Consider the following 21,606-nt stretch of genomic DNA (forward strand, 5'->3'; position numbering starts at 1 on the left):
TGATTATGGGGGAAGGCCAAGTCGAGACACTGCAAGAACTGAGGTGACCAGGGCTTTCAGCCTGCTCAGGTTTGGGTGATGGGAGAAGGAGCTCATAAACCACTGTTACGTTACTGACTAAAGTGTACAACCTCCCTCCATTCTCCTTGTTTTTAGGCAAGATTAATTAGCAACTTACTTAGTGCCTCTGTCAATATCTATTATTATTTCTGCATGAGACTGTTTCTGATTGTACTGGTAAAAGTGCTCAGTTTGTTTTAGCTTTGCCCATGGAACTTCACTTCTATATTTTACGTTCAGTTTCCAACATATGTGCTAGCAGGCCAATGTATGCCATGGAAAGTTGGGTTTTTTTGTGACTTCATTTAATAAGACTGCAGTGCTGTGTTAAACTTTGTAAAAGCCAACAAGTTCTCACATGAATGGATTATATAATCAGCCAATATTTCTTTCCTTTTAGGGGTCGAACAGGAAGGATCCGTGTCTTATCTTTCAAAACTGGTGTTGTATCTCTTTGTAAAGCACACCTGGAAGATAAGTATAGATGTAAGTCAACATAATTCCTTATATTTTTTAGTTTATATTCTGTTTTCCATTTATCCTGCTTGTTCACTGCAGTTTTAGGTAGTTCAGCACAGTGGTTTCAAACTTTCTTGATCACTGAGCATGCACTGAGCATATTTATTTATAAATTATATGTACAAGTGTACTACTATATTATGTGCATTACAAAGCAGAAAAACAGAAATTAAAAAAGAAAATGAGATAAAGATGAAATGCACACAGGTTTTATTTAATTTATTAACAGCACAAAACATTTTTCTTACTGTGCCTGAAAGGATTTGCACACCCATTGGGTTGCATACATTTCCCTTTGGAGACCACTGGTTTAGCACACCTTCATACACAGAAATGCACATCCACACAACTTGGATGGAAAAATGCAAATGCTGAAACTTAATGCTTTTGCGTAAAAGGGTGGTAGATGCTTTTGACATGCCACAGTAGAGAAAAAAAATATGTAAACAGTGAGATGAAAAAAGCGATAGAAAAGCAGTATTGATCCACAGGACAGCTTGCATTACAGCATTTTGAAATGTGTTATCTTTTAAAACTATTTTCCACAGTGTGATCTGAATCATACTACATATATTACATTTAAACATAGTTGTTACTTTTAAATAAATATTAAAGCCATGCTGGAATTTTGCATATTATAATGGGTCAAATTGTATAATTCTCAAGAAAGTTCAACTTGACATTTTTGGTTCAACTTACTAATGAATCAGTTTATTAGTGAGGCAGGGATCCAGAAAAAATCTACTGATAAGGACATTTTTCAAGAGTTACTTACTGGTTAAATTACATAACACTCGTGCAAGCTTTGAAAAAGCCTTCTCCTTCAGATTTTGTTCCAGTGCCACAGCAGTTCTTCATCAGTGGTTATTAGTTTATTATTCTGCTAATCAGTGCTGAAAAAAGCTGAAGTAAAAATAAACAGTCCTAAAACAGTCTGTTGTACAAATCATATATGTGTATGTGTAATTGGATCGGATTATAGGGCAATCACTGTGAATGTCACAGTTTAGATCTTCAGATGTTTTGTGGAGGTTTTGTGGAAAAGTATTCAAAGGGTCTTTAAAGAGGAATAATACAGATATTTTTTTCAATGATGTCCCATTGTGAATTATCAGTTATAAAGAAAAACTTTTATTCGTGTATTGTAGTCTCCTTAGTGTGTAGAGATGGTAATGCATAACCCTCTTGATGTTGCAGAACACAGTGTTATTGATGAGGATAATTCAAAGCTGAATAGTTTGTGGGAGAGGAAGGAATCATCTCTGCCAGATTGTGGACTGGCTTCACCATCCCTGCCAAAGTCATAATGTAGTTGCTGTTAACATAGCTGCATTTACATGATGAGTTGCACCTCTTAAAAATTTTCCAAGGAAAGATTTTTGAAAAGATTTGCTCGAGGAGGTTGTGGATGCCCCATCCCTGGAGGCATTCAAGGCCAGGCTGGATGTGGCTCTGGGCAGCCTGGTCTGGTGGTTGGTGACCCTGCGTATAGCAGGGGGATTGAAACTAGGTGATCGCTGTGGTCCTTTTCGACCCAGGCCAATCTATGATTCTATGATTCCAGCATTTGTGTAGTAGAGCAGTGTTGTTTCTCAAAGAGCAGAATTCTTTTGACTTGCAGAGGTTATGGGGAAGAATTTTTCCCCAAATTGTGTGTCATAGAACTAGTCTTGGCAAAAGTGAAATGTGTAATTAAAAAGTAATCTTTTCTCCATCCATTCCTTTATTCTTTTGGAAGAAAATGCCTCCCATTGCTACTCTGAGAAAGTTATCTTGAACAGTGCTGAATCACCTTTGTGACTTATCTATCTCTCTTGTCAGGTGATATGTTAAGGCTATAGAAAAAGGATTTATTTTTTTCTAGTGATTCCTTCCTTGCTTGCTCTTTCCTTCCCATTGTTCTTTCTTTCTCTCTTTCTTTCTTTGAAAAATAAGCAGAACTTATTCAAGTCATGTATTGTCATCTGAGATACGACCAAATAAATATTTCAGCTAATGCTAACCTGATTTTTCTTATTACAAACTCTAAAATATCCTCATAATATACATACTATAACTAATTCCCACTAAATTAAATTTGGTTTATGAAAGGATAATTCTATCCTGTAAAGGTCATTTTCTAGCATGACGCAGTAATAGCACATGACTTAAAGTGGCATTTCACTTCAAAAATGAAAACTCAGTATGATACTAATGTTCCCAGTGCATGCCAGGTTCTGTCATACTGTGATGTTTTTCTTTCATTTTAGAAATATACCTGCATTAAAAGATTATGTTATACTAAAGTTAGGAGTTCTTGTATTTCAGATCAACTCATCTAAAAGATAATTGGATTCTGAGTTGTACTTATTGCTAAGAGCTGATTATTTCTAGAACTTTTACACTGTTTGGAATCAAAGATCCTGATGTTTAGTTGGCTCTGTTACAGAATCACAGCTGCTGTTGTCAGCAATGGCACAGGCGCAGTGATAGAATGGCCTTTTTTCACTGGTACAAGCGAATATTGCTACTAAAAATCAACACTTATTTAACAGAAGCAGCATTTGTGAGAAGCAAAGCAGCCAAACTACGGATACATTTGTGTCTGTGTCCATCAAGGCCATTTATCCCTTTGAAATGCTGCACATTTCATCCCTATCTTGTGTGTCCCCATGGTGTTTCAGCCTCGGTGTCCTTTATGTTTCTCCAGACCTGTTCAAGCAGGTGGCGAGCTCTACTGGCTTCTGTGACCAGCGCCGGCTGGGACTACTGCTGCACGACTCCATCCAGATCCCACGACAGCTGGGGGAGGTCGCTTCGTTTGGGGGCAGCAACATTGAGCCGAGCGTCAGAAGCTGCTTCCAGTTTGTAAGTTCATCTTTGATCTCCATTAATGTTCTGTTAGATGTTTCCTTTCCAGCTAGCCTTCCCATATTGAAGAGGACAGAACAATCTGGAGGATTATGATACTGAGGATTTGCTTAATGAAATTCACTGGTTTATTTATTTGACAAGCTGTCTATGAATTGCACTGCTTCTTTGTAGGCACTGTCTTCACTAGAAATGAGGTAGTGATGGAAGAAGCCTGAGTTAGCACAGAAACATAGAATGGTTTGGATTGGTAAGACATTAAAGGTCATCCTCTTCCAACTGCCATGCGATGACAGGGACACTTCCCACTAGAGCAGGTTGCTCAAAACCCCGTCCAGTCTGGTTCTTAAAACTTATGTTGTCATCTGGAGAGCAAGTAATTGTCATCAGGGCCTGTATCGTAACTGAATCCTGCAGGCAGTGGAAGTCTTTGTTGTGACAGTTCCTGCCTTTATAATTTTCTTCTGCCAGCAGTAGATCACCATTTATTTCACCATATAGATGAACAACATTGGTTAAACTAATTTTTGTGCATATACATGCCAGTGGCAGCTGTGTGCTCAGCAGAGGGATGTGAAAACATGACTGACTGAAGTGCTTTCTAGGGCTGAGGAGCTCCTGATGAGCTTTTTTCGTTGTTTGAATGGGTAATGCAGCTTTTCATCCTAACAGAATTCTGAAAGAATTTCTGCCTTATCCGTAGAGGAGTACATAGCCAATTCCAGGCTCTTTTTCACACTTGTAAATTATTTAATCTGAGGAGGAAGAGAGTTAAGGGAATTATTCATCTTTTTGCTAACTAACAGGAAAATGCAGAAGAGTAAGACAGCTACTTAATGAAAAGGTAGAAGATGGGAGGTAATGTATGGTCTTTGTGCATATTCTGCATCACAGTAAAGGAAACAACTTTGTTCAACCCTGTAACTGTCCCTTGGGGATTTTCCTTGGTTGGATGGGGGCAGGGGATTTTTTTTGCTTGGTGCTTTGCCTGCTGCTCAAATTTCATTAGGTAGTAGTTCTGCTGTATAACATGCAACAAACAGCAATTTTTTTTTTCAATGAATATTAATAGTTGATAGTAATCTTCTTACAGACAGTGACTACAGATACAGTCTAATTCTAAAATGGACAGGAACTTTGAGTTGTGATGGGATATTCGCTTTTTTTTTTTTCCAAATTTCTTTTGTCTGATTCGATAGGATTCATATTTTTTCATTTCCATATTAATACATTTTAGGGCTGTATTCCAGGTGAATAACTCAAGCTGATTTACTATGCATAGTAGCTTTGACAGGTAGGTTAAACCCTGTTAGGGCTTTCAAGGCTTCTGAAAAGAGTTCTTCATGAGGCTTTCAGATGAGACCGCTGCAGAATGGTGCTGCAGCAAATCCACAATGAGAGACTGTATGTCAAAAGCTGTTTTGAGCAAGTGACCTTCCTAGGAAATTAGGAATTGCCACATCTTATCGTTTTCCCAAGAGAATAGCAACCTCACTTAAAAAATGGTATTGAGAAACTGATGAAGAAAGTGACCTTGTAATCTAACAAGAAAATGATGTTTTTCTGTAAAAGAGTTAACAATCTGTGAGCTTATATTAGGAAGAAAACAATAAAATTTGTATTTGTGAGACACACAAAAACCGTTGTTTATAAAATAGGAGGAAGACTTGGAGTAAATGATTATTTGAATAAAATGGTATAGCAAAATTATAACAACTGAAGAAAAGCCAACTGGCTAAATGCAGCATCGCATCTGGTTGCCAGTGTTTCTAGAAGTACAGAACTTCCACGTGGTCATAAAGTGCTGGAAAACCTGAGATTTTCTCCTCTTACCTCCACTAAAAACAAGTTTTCTTATCTGCATTGAAAGGAATCGTATCCTCTCTTCCTCCTGCAGATGAAAACTGGGTTTTAACTTGCAGAGTGGGAAGGTGATTTCTAATCTGGTTTGCAGCAGCTAAGGCAGTCTTCTACGTAGGCTTGAGAGAGAAAAGGAGGGAAAATAGGGGGACAGATAGAGTCCAAAGGCGAGGAGCATAGGGAGGGAGAAGGGACCAAGGAGTGGAAAAGAAAGGGCCAAGTTCAAGAGTCACCTAATGGGAGCGACAGTAAGAATGACAGCGCAAATAATAGTAACGAAGGAGACTGAACGGCAGGTTAGGATGAGACATGAAAAAAAGCAGCCAAGAGTAGAAATGGGGAGAGGTTTGACATTTCCAGAAGGAGAGGAGAGGACTGCAGTGAAATGCTTTCTGTGTAGGAGATGCTGTGAGGTAGCTGTGCCTTGAGTAGGGAGTTCCTGAGAGGGAGCAGTGTGGGGTCTAAGTTGTGGCTGCCTGTGGAGCAGCCATCTCAGCCCGCAAGGACATGGCCTGCCACCTCTCCTGGCTGCTCCCTCTTTCTGTCTTCTAATACACACTCAGCTTCCTTTGCTGGGAGGGGAAAATGAACACGAGGAAGGTGCAGGCATAGCTTTTCAGGGCTTTCCCCTTCTGCATTTCATGATCCTGAGCTGGTTTCAGCTACACTTCCCTGTGGTGCTTTAGGCGCTTCATGCATGACCTCATAGCCCTTCTCACACAGCCATCTTCCGCCCCCTTCCTTCTTCATTTGGGTGAGATAATTCAGGTTTTAAAAATAGGTTAACATTACTGTATCTGAACTAATTTAAATCTTTCTCTGCTCACCCACGATGAGGAATATCTTCTTAGATTTTTAGACTGATTTTGTTGTTCTGGTGTTGATAAGCTGGCAATAAATTGCAGTCATGTCAGAGTCTGTGGCAAAAGTGCGCTGCAGAATTCCCTCTGAATTCCCATGCCCATTTGGTTGGGTGCCGTGGCAACAGCTTCTTCTGGCATAGACAGCAGCAGAGGAGAAGGGGATGTCAGAGGAAAAGGGGACGTTTTCTCTTCAGCCATAGCTAGGGAGATCTCCACAGGTCAGGATCTGAAATGCGAGTCCTTGGGAGCACTTGGGGAGGGCAGGGCGGTCACCATGCTTTAGAGATGGGGTGAGTGTATGTTGTGTGATTTTGAAGAAAGTGTTTTTGGTGAGAGCGTAAGTTTGGTGTAAGGACCATTTGGGGAGTATGTACTTCTGCCTGGGCACAGACTGTGTACAAGTAGTCCATAGATTCATAACAAAATTGAGGAAGTTCAGTATTCCCATGGGGTAAAAGCACTTGACTTCCAGATCAGTGATGGCTGTGTTTTTTAAGTAAGTAGGATAGTGAATTTTTATTAGTTAAGGGACAAAAGCATTGTGTTTTTATCCCAGTGTAAAACTATTAAATGATTCCTTGTGTAGCAGAGAGAGGACTAGGTATTCACATCACCACCTTGTGTGCTTTACTGAGACACTGGGAGACAGAAGAAATGTGAGATGAGAACAGAGACAGATGAAAGTGTCCGTTCCTTGATATTTGATTCTTAGCTATAAGCTATGGTATATTTTTTTCTAAGGGTGTACTCAAAATAGAGTGCTTTATATAAAAAACTGGTAAAGGTGATGCTAAGGAGCAGTTAATATCTGTATTTCAGACCTCATTTCTTTTCATTTTGACAGATTAAAGTATTTTAATACTCTGTTGCGTAGTCTTAATTTCTAGGTTTGCTTTCAATCAGTGAAGGTCGACAGTAGACAGTGAAGTTTTTGCAACCACTTAACTGGATGTCTGAATACAGTGTATTTACTCAGATAAACAAACGTCAAAATAGGGGCGTGTTACCTCTTTTAGAAAGAGTTTGGGAAGTCCAAACCCTGGCCAGGACACTGCCAATGAGTTTAACAGTATGTGCACTGATTTGAATTGGTTGGACAGTTGTTTTATGAGGACTGCATTTTTAATTGCTACTGTTTCTATGTATTTATTTTTTTAATATCAAGGAAATATCAGTAACGTGTACAAACAGCTTCGTACAGTTGTGTGGAGATCTGTATGGAAATAATGGACAGATGCAGTGTTGCTGTTGAGAGACTCAATCTCTTGAGATTCAGACAGCCCTAGTTTCTATTTGTAGGATTTTTCTTCTGCTTTTGGCTCTGACACAGAAGAACTGGCCTACAGGGAACTAGCAAATCTCCTTCCTCAAGCTGCTACATTATGTCAGAGAACAGCAGTTCTGGTTTTATTTCAGTAGGATTTTGTGAACCTGTGCTTGACTTTGAGAGGCAATCTTGAAGAGTCCTACAAGAGAACTGGTTCAAAGAGTTATTTTAAAGAGATTTAGTTTGAGAGGCGAGACGTAAGAAGATGATGATTTTTAAGTGTATATATACAAAGCTGTTAACAAAGGCACTTCTGCATTCTTGTTTTGTTTTTTTTTTTTTTTTGCTTTATTAGTCTTAACCACAACATTAAAAACACTGAGTGGAGTGGAGTAAGTGTAATGTAAGGGATGAAATAAATGATCTTAAGCATTCACTCCAAGAGTTAGCCAGATTTAAGCATTTTGCATCACCCCATGTTACCTTTGTAATAATCCTCCCTTTGTTGCCTATGAACCAGTGCTAGTCTCAGAAACTATGAGCTCTTGACTTGCGTTTTCTTGCCAGCTGGCAGTGGGGAGAACATGAACGTTTTGGGGAAGCTGTTCAAGAGTGGAAGATGAGGTTCAACAGGGTTTAATGTAACTCTAAGCTCTGGGAGACAGGGCTTCTATTTATGGCTTGCTCTGCATTTTTAAGCTTTAACAAGTCACAGGAATCCCATTCCTCAGTTTGAGTTTGTCCAAAGTAGTACTTACATTAACGCAAAGCTTTTCATCCTATATGGAAAAGACTATTAAATTAATAACATTAAATTATTTCCAGTAGTTCCTTGCCCTGCAGCTATGCAAAATATAATTCCTCAAAAATGTTACCAGAAATTGATGCTATGTTGTATGACTGTCTGAAAACATACTGCATTTTTCATGTAACATCATGACTGTATTTTGGAGTGTATTTTGCATTGTGCATAGATGAACTTCATACAGTGCAGGATAGTTTTAAACGTACTAGCTGGAATGTGAGAAGGAAATTAAAAAAACTAGAAACATCCTAAGCATTACATAAAGATGCCAACACCATGCAACCTCCCATTCCCCTTTGTTTCTGCAGAATAAATACTGAAAAACAGATGTGTGGAATATGATGAATTTGAATGTACCCCATAAGAAATTGTTACTTGTAAGCTGGGAAGGGCTTTATGAATTTTATTTTATGATTCACTCTGTTATTACCGTAAAAATTGGGAGTTCCACAGAAATGTGTTCAAGAGAAGAACCATTAATATTCTTTACAGCTCACTCTTGTTGGTTCAGATGCATACTGCATGAATTCAGACTTTCCCTTATGTAAAATTGTCAGCTGCCGCCTTTACTGGATTTAGAGATTATTAAAAAAATTGTAATAGCAGCTCAGGGAACAGTTGGGAACTGCCTGTCCTCTACCATCTGACCCTGACCAGCTTTTCTCCACGTCTTTAAATCTTCATGTAGTATAATTCGGAACCAGTTCTGATACATTTTAATGCTCCTAATCTCTCTGAGCACAAGTTTTGTACAGCTGGGGTGTGGAGCCCTGGGTAGGCAACCATTGGGCCTGCTGGCAATTGACAGTGACTGCAAAATTAAAAGAGATCTTTGAAAGTTACAGAAAGTCTATCATCACTGCAGCATTTTTTCTCTGCAAATTTAAGGCAACTACAAGTGTAGAGTAGTGCTTTGAGCTGCTCATTTTTATTCTGTCTGCAGCTTGCACTGCAGCTTTTCAATACACTTCATGTTTTCCTATTAGAAATGGAATATTAAAGAAATACTCGTAAAATATTAGAGATTTAGAGGACCTTTGCGTTTTAAGTGTAGCTTGCCAGGCAGAGAAAAGATTTGCCAGTGTAGTTCTGGTGGATGCTGGCTTGCTGAATGAGCTGCAGAAAATCACTCCCCTGCCCCTTTGTTTCTGTAGCTGCCAACTGGAAATAGGCATATAAATTATTATATTTCATGAATACCTCTTTCTCTTAAGAGACTTCTAGAACTAATTTTATTTTGTTGAATTCATTGATGTCCTTCAGTGGAAAGTAGTATTCACTCCTCTGAACAAATTCTGTTGCCATTGTTACCTGGATTTCACTGTCCTATTTTGTTTTTCTCTCTGTTTTTGATGCTGGGGTTTTTTTGGGAAGAACAATGAGGGACTTTGCCTGAATAACTGTAGATACGTTGGCACGCCAGTAAGAAAACCCTGATCGTATATATGTATATATTTCTAATTAACATATTGCAGCAGCATCTTAAGTCAGTATGAATGCAGTCCGTTATTCAGGAGACATTCTATGTTTTTTCATTTCTTTCTTGTGGTCAGGAGTTTGGTCCTGGAGACTTAGCATTTTTCTCATCCTGAAAGTATTGATCAGTTAATTTATTTGTAAAGATTATAAACAGTGTTAACTTTAAAAAAAAAATAAACGCACAAAAAGAACCCTTAACTGATTTTTCTTTTAACTCTCTTCTGTTTAGATCTGCAGTGTAAAATTTTCCCAAACTTCATTGTTATAATTGTTCTTCAGTTGAACAAAACCTGAAAGTTTCAGATAGGTCATACTAAGCTCATATTTCATGAGAAATTGTAAAAGTAACAGAGCAGGCATTAAAAAGAAAACAACGCTCAATCCCCTGTTCATTGTGGTCCACGTACACGATAAGTCAATGCTTACTGTTTATTGAAGTGCTTCAAATAGATTTGAAACCACAAGTTAAGTCTTTGCATTGTGAAACTTAAAATCTAAAGGATTGGGTCAAAGAAGACTGTGTTTAAATGCCCAGAGGAAAAGAAAAAAAAAAAGGAAACCAGAAGATTAAAACATACTTAGTTATAAATACGCAGTTTCTGTTGGAAGGATAGAAGGACGTGTCATGAGGAATATGAGATAACACATTAAAATGGTTTACAGAAATGGAGTGGGATGCTGTCCTACTTCATCACGGTTGCTGTCCTCTGTGTAGGCTCTTCCTCCCTCGTGTCCTTCTATCAGATGGAGCCCTGTGCTATTTCCACCTGATCCATCATCTCTTTCAGGGCTGAAACCAGGTTCCTGATTCTCAGATAACAAGTTCTGTGCTTGTTGTGTTCAGTCCTATAGTGGAGTGAATTTTCCCTTAGAAATTCACACTCATTTCAGTTTTCTTTTAAATCCCTTCTGAAGCTGTTTGACCCTGTTCCTCAGTATTGTCTGCAATAGTGAGGAACAAGCAAGTGACCTCTGTTTGTGCCGATCTCTTTTGTTCCATTGCTTTGTGTTTCTAGTCTGTTTACTATTCCTTGTTCCATGCTCTATGCTGAGAAGAAGGAACTACGCATGGTTTTGGTGTTTGCACAGTGCCAGGTGCAATGGAAATCTGTTTTGTTCCTCGGAGTTACTGTTCAACAGATACATAAAGTAATTGCCCTATTTAGGATATGATGGGAAGAAGACAGAGAAATAGGACTGCTGGAAGGTTTGAATGGAGTGTTTTGCTCTTGGTGAAGAGACAAAAGCAGGAGGTACTGGAATACAAGACTAAAAGCATCATGTTCTGTGGGACAAAGCTGCATCGTGTTTTCAGGCAGTGGCAAGAAACTTAATGTTGATTTGGTGGGAAGTGGGACTGTGAGGCTTTTAAGGAAGCGAAGTTCGTATGTTCAACATCAGGCTTGAGAAGGACTTCAGATGGTTTCCTTATATATGCATTTTGAGGGGAAATCAGTGTGACAACGAAGAGTGTTAAAGGAATTTTGAGAGAAAGACATGCAATTTTTAGGGATTGAATAACACAGCGTTTGTTAAAATGAGGAGTGCTATGCAAGTACAGATAAGAGATAGAGAAGGCACAAGATTATCTTTAATGCCAGGTGTTGTAAGTGGATGATTTTTGTTGTGACAGAGTACATAGTAGTGCTGTCTATTGTAAGAGAAAATGAGAGACTGGAAACACTGGAAACAAGACTGCAAGATTGGAAACATTAATAGTGTTTAGTTCCTGTTTTCAGGGCGGTATCCTAAAGGTTGCTTGGTTTACTGGGGGATGGATGAACTGAAGGAGAAATTGAATGATACTTGGGGAAAGGGTGCAGAGCTTGTAGAACAGTGACTTGAACTGTTAATTAGCTGATGGTACGCTAATCACTTCTGCTGAACCCTTGTCTTCCTTCCCCTCTGCTGCAGGCAAATAACAAGCCTGAGATCGAAGCAGCCTTGTTCCTGGACTGGATGAGACTGGAACCACAATCTATGGTGTGGCTGCCCGTGCTGCACAGGGTAGCTGCTGCAGAAACTGCCAAACACCAAGCGAAGTGTAACATCTGCAAGGAGTGCCCCATTATTGGATTCAGGTACAAACTAACTTCCTTTCTACCTTGTGTACCACTGCATGGTGTACAGGTAGCTCTGCTTGTTCCCAGGCAAGTCATGTCCCAGATTTTCTGTGTGTTGTTAAAGAGAGTTTTGATGGGGCATGAGGGAGAGTAACGCTTAGACTGGGTACAGTGATGCAAAAGCTGAAGATAACAAAAATCATTTACTGGTTAAGATAGCACCCCTCCTCTGTATTCTGTCCTTCCAGTCTTTCTGTGCCTCAGCCACTGTATCGGCAGATTGCACAACTAACATGATTTGCTTTAGATTCAGTTTCTTATACACGCAGCTTTATTTTCTGAATTGGGTCCTAATGAACTGCTTTCTATCATGGCATAAAGCAAGGAATGACTTGAAATTTTCCAGACGTAAAGATACTGTGCATTTTACAGAAAAGGAATGTGGTTAGTGGGATATTAACTAGTATGCTGGACATGTTGCTAATCTATTTAACCATCTGGATCAACACTGTGGTTACTATAGCAATGAATGAGTCGGTGTGTTGTAAAATGGCCGTGTGCTGGTATGCCTGTTGAGAATCCACTTCACAGCTAAGCAAATACTCACTTTCAATTATGCCTAGACTTGTTTTATCGCTTCTCTTACTAATAGCTGCTTTGTATGGTTTCTGTCCTTATTCCTGATCTTCTTTTGGCATTTTTCCTTCTATACATCTTGATGTTTACTAAGACCTTTTTGTAATTTTAGCTCTAAGACCAAGATATTGAACAGCAACAAGCAATACCACATAGAAGAGCCATCATTTCACTCTAGCATGTGAGAGTATGAATGGGGTTTTTTTTACACCTATGATGGGGTAGCCCTTTCTCCTATACAATTGTACAGTCAGTGAGAAACAAGGGAAATAGCTAAAGTTCTGCTTTGTTTTGAGTCTGGGTTTTTCTTCAGTCAAGCTATTTGTCATGTCTTAGAAACTCATCCCCTGCTTTTGTTCTTCTTGGTTTTTGAAACTGGAGAATAATAAGTATTACTGAAGAAGAGCTAGGGATGGGTTGTAATGAGTTCAACACAGTCACAAAGGAGAAGCTTCCTATTCCAGAGACAGTTCATGAAACTACTGAATTACTCTCACAATTTATATAAACAGCTGGAGACAAGTGGATGGAATTGGTAATGCAGCACTTCGAAAATCAAAGGATACCAATTGAATGAATAGTGTGTAGTTAGTTAGCATCAGAAATGTGGAGGGTGGACACTGGAGCTCTGTGTTCCCAGTTTTGTCTGATCTCATCTGCCCCTTAAATTTATATAACAATTCTATTACGATAGTTGAATCTGTCTGTTGGAGATTTTTTTCTCTGCCTTTGCAAGTCTTTGAGACCCTGTTTACAAACTTGACAAAAAGACATTGTGTTGGACAGCTTTTAGAAAGTTAATACTGTGAGCCTCAGTACAGTAAAACAATGTTCTTTTGAGGTTATTGTGACAGAGCTGCTTAGCGTATTTGGAACAAGAAAACCTTTATGCCTCCAGCTCTTTCAAGCAGTTCAGCGCAGTGGATACAAGTTAGCTGTCTCATAAAACTGATGAGATTAAATAATGACCTAAAAGTGCATTCAGATTTTTGCATGGATGGCATTCTATACATAAAAATTATATTTTGACGAAGATGCTGGAGTGTGACAAATCCCTACCTTCAATCAGCACTGAAGGGCTTGCTGATGGTACATGTTGAGGAAGGCATTACTTCTCTGAACTCTATTTGCTTAAGACATTCTGTGTTTCATGTCATGTCACAGACCAAAAGGACTGAAATTAGTGTTACAGTAACAAAAATCTTGGTGCTTTGTTTTGTGTGTTATGAGAGAGAGTGATTTGTAGTTAGAACTCTTCAGCATTGCCCGTTATTAGAAATTTTGTGACACAGAGGGATTCTTTTTGAAAATTCTTTGCTAAGCATCTCCACTTCTTTGGTTTGAGGCAGCAATCCTGTCCCTCAAACAAGCCCTGTCCTGTAATGTGCACTGTGGGACATCTCAGGGAAAAGCACCTAATAACTCAGAAAGCTCCAAAGGCTGACATGAAGTATTCATATTCTAAGCTCTGAAGCAGTGTTTTTTTTCCCCCCTCTTTTAGGTACAGAAGCTTAAAGCACTTTAACTATGACATCTGCCAAAGTTGCTTCTTCTCTGGCCGTGTTGCAAAAGGTCACAAAATGCACTATCCCATGGTGGAGTACTGCACACCAGTAAGTAGCTGTTTTGCTGACCCTTACTGCTCATGGTTAAGGAGAAAGGAAAAGCTTCATTTGCTGTGTTCAGGGTAATAGAGCATTTGGGTGGTGTTTTCCCCCTGTAATGAAATTGCCTTCTGTAATCTGTACACTGCAACAGTTTCTAATGCTTAGTAAAAATAGAGTTGGAGGTAAATTGAAGTATCATTGTTTGTACAGTGCTCTATCATAGTATGTTATTGCATGCTGATGAGCTGCTCCATGTTCAGTGCCATCCATGTATGTATCAAGAAGGCTGTGGTTTGTGCAAACGTGTCTCTGTCTAAGTCATAATGTTTTCTCCCTATTCCTGTGAGGCTTCTTTTCCTTTCCCCAGGAAGTTTGTACTTGTTTTCCCGACAGCACTACAATTGCATCTTTAAATTCTTCACTATTTAGTAGTATGTTTTTATTTTATGTTGACTGGAGAATACAACGTACCAGGGAAGTTCTTTAGAGTAGCAAATCTGGTTTCGTTTCCAAAGACTGGAAGTCCTATTCAGTGCAGTACAGTCATAGAATCATAGAATTGCTCAGGTTGGAAAAGGGCTAACGATCATCGAGTCCAACCACAACCTAACCATACTACCCTAACTCTAACAACCCTCTGCTAAATAACATCCCTGAGCACCACATCCAAACGGTTTTTAAACACATCCAGGGATGGTGACTCAACCACCTCCCTGGGGAGCCTATTCCAGTCCTTAGCAGCCCTTTCTGTAAAGGAGTTTTTCTGCCTTCCCTTACGCAAAAGCATCACTTTTGCATAAATGTTTCTTTCGTTCAAAGCAACTGGTAAAGAAAACTCCATACTACCCTCTTAGCATGTCCCTCTCTTTCTGACCTCACGTGACCGTGGCAGAGGGCCATAAATTAGAGGAGCTCTCAAGCTGTCATTTCACAGTACAGCATACCTGAACTGTCAGCTGTCTTTGCTATTGTGCGTGGTGATCCTGAAGCATTCTACATTCTGGATTCTTTTCCTAATGTTATAGGATAGTCATTAATCTTGTAGTTTTGTCAAGTGTAAATGGTGAAAATAAAGTATTAAAATTAAGTAAAGGCTAGCTACGTGAACAATTTTTATATCTTAAACCAAACAAAAAGGCTTTGCCAAAATGAAGCTAAGACTTTTAGCTTTTGTTAGAAAGTCAGGAAAGAGAGAGAACAAATACTCACCTAAAATATTGTAGTAGAGCAAATACAGTGCTTTAATTTAATTTATGGATGTTTTACATTATCAACTTTTACCATAGCATTCAAATGGCACAGTTTAATCCAAATCTCTGCAAGGGGAAACCAGCGTGTTTTTGCTCACTTTTCATCAGCATTCACTGGCTGATGCTTTTCAACATCTTTGCCTGTGGGTTGAAGTTACTGGGAGGGGGTGAGTTGCCTGAGCTGCTGCACAGGTCGGAGGGAAACCTTAGCAATGCTGAGACAAGTCTGAACAGACCTCTCCACAGCAGGCATTCCTGCAGCAGACTGCCCACAGCACTCCTTCCAGTTGAGCTGAGTACATTCTGGCTGAGTCAGCTACTGGTTTGTTCTGTGATTTGCCACTCTTATTCTTGTTAAAAAGCATTGTGGAAGATTGTGAGTAGTTCAGGGAATGCACAGAACAACATCTCACTGCTGTTTTCTTACCTGTTCATAAGGTGTGTTTCTAGGAAGGTGTGAATAGAGAGAAATGAAATGGCGTGGTGAGACGCTCCCACAGCCTGAAGCAATTCACTGCAACACAGACAGCATCCAGCAGGTTCCTCTTCTCCCTGACAGTGGAGGTTACTGACAGGCCTAAGGAGAACTTGTAACAGCATCCAGAATCAAAATAAAGAAGCATTTAAAGACTGTAAAATTTTTTGGTGAATTCTGAACTCTGTCAGCCAGTGCTAATGTGCCGTGTCTGCCTGTACCAGCAGTGAGCTGAATTAGAATTGAATTAACTGGGGCAAAAAAGTGAATGCGACACACAGCAAGCGCTGATCTTTTTTGTGCTGCAGCTATTGAAAAAGTAAACCTAAGTACTGTGTGACTGAACAAGATATCCACTGAAACTAGCGTGTCTAGTATGTGTTTTCAAAATGAATGAAAAGAGTTTTGCGGATGACAAAGCACTTTTTCCCCTTCCTCCAGACAGATCTCTCACCTCAGATTGCACTTTGGCAGAGAACTTCCAGGAAATTTTGGAGCACTGCAGCCCTTAGTTCTCCTGGAAGAGAATTTGAGAACTCATGTAGAATGTCCAGCTTCTCCCTTAGTCGAAAAGGTTGAGGCAGATTGAGGCCAACTCAGTTCCTTAGTTTTCTTTTAGACAGAAAAACTGCAACAGTTAGTCCTGCAAGCCGCACAGCTGGATGTCTTGTTCAAAGAGAGGTGATTTCAAATAAATAAAGAATAGAAGCATTCTTCTAGACTGAGATTTAAATGTAGGATCATATTTCTGTTTGGGTTTAACACCAGCACACACAAAAAAATTACCTTGATAGAATTAAGCATATCAAACTGAGATAATTTTCTACAGCTAGTGTTTAAAATTGGGGCTGAGGTCTGGAGTGAGGGGTTGGGAAGACACCTTATTAAACCAAACTGCAAAAAGTCAGATGGTTGTAAGTTCTGCTTTTGTCAAGAAATAGTTTTTGTTTTGGAATAATTTTGCAACATGCTAGACTCAGCTGCCTGTACACTGCTTTGATTTAAGAGAAATAGGGTGCTAAAAGTAAGGGACAGAAAATTCCACTGTTTCTTCCTTGTAAACCCATTCTGCTGGGAATTTGGTTTCGCATTCTGAAAATTGTGTGGTGTAAAACTTCTGTGGAATAAATCAGGAAGTCTGGATGAAAATAGGTTCAGTCTATCAGCTTGTTCATGTGGTAATCATATTTTTTTTGCCATTCCTGTGCTCCTTGAACATTTTTGACATTGAAATTGGATCATAGGAGAAATGCCTGGTATTTCAAGTTGTCACTGAAAGACGTACTTTCTTCTTGGGATGCGTGTGATACCAGCTTTCAGACTAGATCAGGATGTTTCCATGCAAGCACACTATTTTGCTGTTTGGCTGTCATGTGAGTTCAGGAGAGATAACATGTCTCAGGAAGGTTGAAGCAAAGAATGTTTTATTAATCACTGTGCCTAAAAACACAATCAGATTATAATCAATTGCAGTTGAAACTATACACATTGAAAATACACGCTAAAAATAGGCAAAGCAGGAGCAAATGTTTATAAATGACACAAGTCAGCAAACTGAACAGAAAGCTATGCTTAATTTGTTTGTACCAAGACTAGATATCAGAAGAATTCCCAGCTGAATTGCTCTAACTGGTCTCATGATTCTTACCTTGTTAAGGATTCTCACTGTGGGATTGCAACTTGTGTTAAGGAGAGGGAATTCCCTCCTACTGCAGGTCACATCAGTAAATGCCCTTTCCAGAGTCCTCTGGCTGGTCCAGATGTACTTAATCTCTCCCTTTCTTTAATTCAAGTTCATTGAAATATTGCTGGGTGTTATCATAGTTTCTTGGAAATACAAATGCTGCTGTACTGGCTTGTCAGTTCTGATGTATTATTTCTCTGCCAGTCATTGATCACACTGAATTTTCATACAAGATTGTTTGGAAAGAGTCAAATTCTTTCCTGCTTTACATGAAGCTTGTAGGTATCTTCAGTATGGGAAGAACATTCCTTTCTGTTAATGCATCTCAGTCTTTCTGCAAATTATTTTTTAGAGCATGCTTAATTTTTCTACCTGAGCAATCATTAAAAATACATACATCTGTGTATCAGCAGCTTCACAAAAGTGGGCTTGACTGATGGATCCCAGCACCTCCTTCCTTTCTGAAATAGAAGGCATAGAACTCATTAAAAAATGTCAGAAAGATTAACTTTCCCTCATTTCTTTCCTTCAAATTAGATACACTGGAGAAGTGATATCGTTATGTGGGTCAGGATGAACTTAATTTACTGTAGAAAAGCAGTATTTCAGGGTCAAGCTTCTCTGTGAGGTGTAAAGATGGAGTGCAGCCTGACTAATGTAACTCAAGTCTTCCATTAAAATTCTTCAGAAAATTGTCTGACTCTTAATCAGGCTTGCAAGAAGTGTTACATCTTCACAGCAGACATGCTTTGAACTCTTTCTGACTTATTCTGGTCTTCAGGAAACTAATTGCACTTTATGCTCCTGTGTTGGTATCTGTAGGAGAAAGGAGGTTGAGTGCAGGCAATGGAGTAGAAAACTTTCTGTAAATTATACTCTCCTCAGGTTATCGATCTTAAATGCCTCTTAGCTTAAGATTTAACAGATGCAAGAAGAAGTAACTGATGTAAGAGCTTTCAGCAGCTCTCACCTGCTTCTTGTTTTTCTTTGATCAAAATACTAATGGCAGAAAAGACTGAGGAGGAAAACTGCAAAGAAGAGGTGCCAGGAGTATTGCTCTGGCTTTCATGGACCGACAGATCCAGGAGATGGAAGCAGTGAGCATATGGGAAGAGTCAGGATTCAGCCAGTCAGACAGGTGGCAGCTCCCACTGACCAGCCATGTGCCCTCTGTTACACCCATTTCAGTGCTGCACAAGAAATAGATGGAGAGTCCCAGGCCACGTGAGGAAATGACTAATTCTCATTTAATTATTTTTTGTCCTCTTTAGATGAACTGAGAAGAGGCATGGGTCTGTTATGGGTTATGGAGCTTCCCCTTTTCTTCTGCCTCCCCTCTAGCTGTGCTGTTTTGTAGTGCATTTTGATGTGACTGATAAATAATGTGTGGTTCTGGAGGCCAAGTCATTGGCAACCCTGCTTGGTGTGGCCACAGCTCCTTCGTATGGCCTGGCAACTAAAAGTAATAACCTGTCATGAAAGATGATTTCATTGTGATTTGTGGCTTTCAGACAACTTCTGGAGAAGATGTGCGTGACTTTGCCAAGGTACTAAAAAACAAATTTCGAACAAAAAGATATTTTGCAAAGCACCCACGAATGGGCTACCTGCCTGTGCAAACTGTCTTGGAGGGAGACAACATGGAAACGTGAGTAGCTATAAAGTTTCTAAGTAGCAGTGTATTTGGTATGCTCTTTGAGCTTCCCAGCTGGTGCCAACTCCCTTCACTTCCTACATGCATAAAGCCTCATTCTTTCTTTCATTTTTTGTTAACCACGGCTGGCAGGAAAACACAAGCTGGAGTTCCAATTGCCGTTCCTATTATATATTTGCATACCTGTCCTTACAGGAACTTCCACTTCAGTCAGTAAAAAAAACATGCTGTCTGACAGCCTTATAAACGTTTAGTTTTGATATGGCACTTTGAAAACTAATGATCTCTTCATTAAATTTTTATTTCCTTCCAAATAGGTATTTTTCTGTATTTTTTTTTAATTTAGTTTGCAAGCTTTTCAACTGGCTTCTTCTTTTCTCACCGCATAAATTTAGTCTTATTAAAATGACTTTGAAGTCAGTTTTTGGGGGAAAAAAGAGCAATAATACACATGGAAAAACTGATGAGCAACCCATTCCCCCTTGTTGTTTTTTTTGTTTATTTGGTTGTTTTGTTTTTTGTAAGTTTAATGGCAATTGCACACAGCTTGTCCTTGCTCTCGTTCTCTTTTTTAATTTTAGATATTTTGTTTCTCTTTTTGGTTCTTTGCTCTCCATGGTCATTCATGTTGGTCTATTGGATTTCTGTTTTTTAGTTATTGTGATTATTTTTTTTTTAATCTTTCTGTAATTATTTTGCTGCTGAGTTTCTTCTGCCTCTCTCTTCACCTCCTCATTTTTTGTCTTGCAGTCCTGTTACTCTGATCAACTTCTGGCCAGTAGATTCTGCGTGAGTACTTTTGCTGAAGTGTGCTGCTGCTGCTACTGCTGCTGCGTTCCCTCACTTTTTTGTTTATTTCTTTGTTTAGTTTTGCATAAGTTCATTTCCTTCTTTCTTTAAGAATAATTTTCTTTGGTACACTCTCTAAAGGAATGTTTTGATCCCAGATGAGGAGAATGGGATAAATCCAGGAACTTCCAGCAATCATGAAATGTGTTCTGTATACTCTTCCTGGAGTATGTATTTTCATGGAATTATCAGGGATTTTGGTACAGTCTTACTAATGCTTATGAGAGTTTGTCATTTAAAAGGCTGTGTTTCTGAATGTGTCAATCCCTCTACGTGTATACAAAATGCTTTTTGAAAGATATGAATTGAATGGATTTAATTCAATTTCAGGAATGGTACTGTTTTGTAGATAAAGCTATAATCTGGTTTTATGCACAACCATGCACACCTGCATACTCACGTGCCCAAATTAATCCAAAACTCACTGGACATTTTACTACAGCTTTTTTACATGCGATTTGTGAAGGCAGGTTGAAATGTTTACTGTATATTTTTTCAGAAGTTAAAAAAAGCAGGGTTTTTCAGATGTGGACTGGATTTTTGTTCTTGCATCATTCTTGCACATGCATCACCTTACTGTTGTAGTAACACCCTTCTCGTAAACTAAAGATATATCTTTACCGTTGTGGCATTTGCTGCTACCAGTGTTACATGGATGATTTCAGAACAATGTTAAATAAGGTTTATTTTTAATTCACATATTGATAATGAGACTAATAAATAGAATTTTATATATTTCCATATGGTGAAATGTATATGGCTTGCACCTTCATTGAATTTTTGGTAGAATAAACAAGACTGAAATGAATACATTGGAATATTGATGTATAGTTTTCATTTGGAGCACAGACCATTGGGAAGTCAAATGCAGTGCTCATCCTCTAGGAATTTTATTTTGTGTAAGCAAGAAATGTATATTCTGCAAACCACATATAGTTAAGGATCCACCCACAAAACTGCCAGAGGGCTGAATCCAGACTGAAATAGAGTGGCTTTGAACTTTAAGGGTGCTTTTGCATTTATAAGTGCACATGGGGTGATTGCAGCATATTGTATATAAAATTCTGTCTGTAGGTTCCTTACCCTTTAGAACAATTGAAAAGTTAAAAGTAACCATTTAAAGAATGCTTGGATAGTATGGAATGCCATTGCTGTGTCTGACATAACATGAAATTAAGCTGCCATAACATGCTTATTTGTAAGGTACACTGCCACTGGTTCACTTACAGTAATAACTTCACGTATGCCACGCTGATAACATCACACCTAAGACTTAGTGTTGAATACTACAGGGAGCTTAATGTGCATGTAATATTTAAGAAAGCTTGGGAAATACATAGAGACATGATTTGGATGGAGAGAGACCTAGCACCTTTTATCAGATCAAGTCAGATGTCTTCCTGAAAACAGTGCTTTCTTCTGGTCTGACAAGAAATCAGGAAATTAAAAAAAAAAAAAAAAAGAAGTATTGGCTGGAAAGAGTTGCTGTTTGTTCTGCTAGCTTTGGTTCTTTCTTTAGTGCTAGACCATTGGGGTCACAGCATAAATTACTGAACTAGCCAGCTTTAAAGCTATTTTTTCAGTTACAGGGCTCATTTGAGCTTTGGCAGGCAGACATCCTGCTCTGGTTTTCATTGCCTTTTTTTTGGTATTCTCATACCAGTTTCTTGGCTGTCTTTGGAGTG

At 38.9% G+C, this 21,606-nt stretch overlaps 1 protein-coding gene across 15 annotated transcripts in view; it reads left to right on the plus strand.

Moving 5' to 3' along the window:
* Positions 1-21,606, plus strand: part of DMD (dystrophin) — a 1,154,126-nt gene that overhangs the window by 1,097,407 nt on the left and 35,113 nt on the right. For 13 of the 15 annotated variants that reach the window (XM_085210257.1, XM_085210277.1, XM_085210286.1 and 10 more), the window contains 6 exons: positions 461-546; positions 3,269-3,426; positions 11,618-11,784; positions 13,904-14,015; positions 18,930-19,066; positions 19,823-19,861. In XM_085210257.1, coding sequence (XP_085066383.1) covers positions 461-546; positions 3,269-3,426; positions 11,618-11,784; positions 13,904-14,015; positions 18,930-19,066; positions 19,823-19,861 — 699 coding nt within the window. The remainder of the gene's footprint in view (positions 1-460; positions 547-3,268; positions 3,427-11,617; positions 11,785-13,903; positions 14,016-18,929; positions 19,067-19,822; positions 19,862-21,606) is intronic. The other 2 variants (XM_085210268.1, XM_085210294.1) reach the window with 1 other exon arrangement.

This window comes from Meleagris gallopavo, chromosome 1 (genome assembly GCF_905368555.1).
Source record: "Meleagris gallopavo chromosome 1, MGAL_WU_HG_1.1, whole genome shotgun sequence".
NCBI lineage: Eukaryota > Metazoa > Chordata > Aves > Galliformes > Phasianidae > Meleagris > Meleagris gallopavo.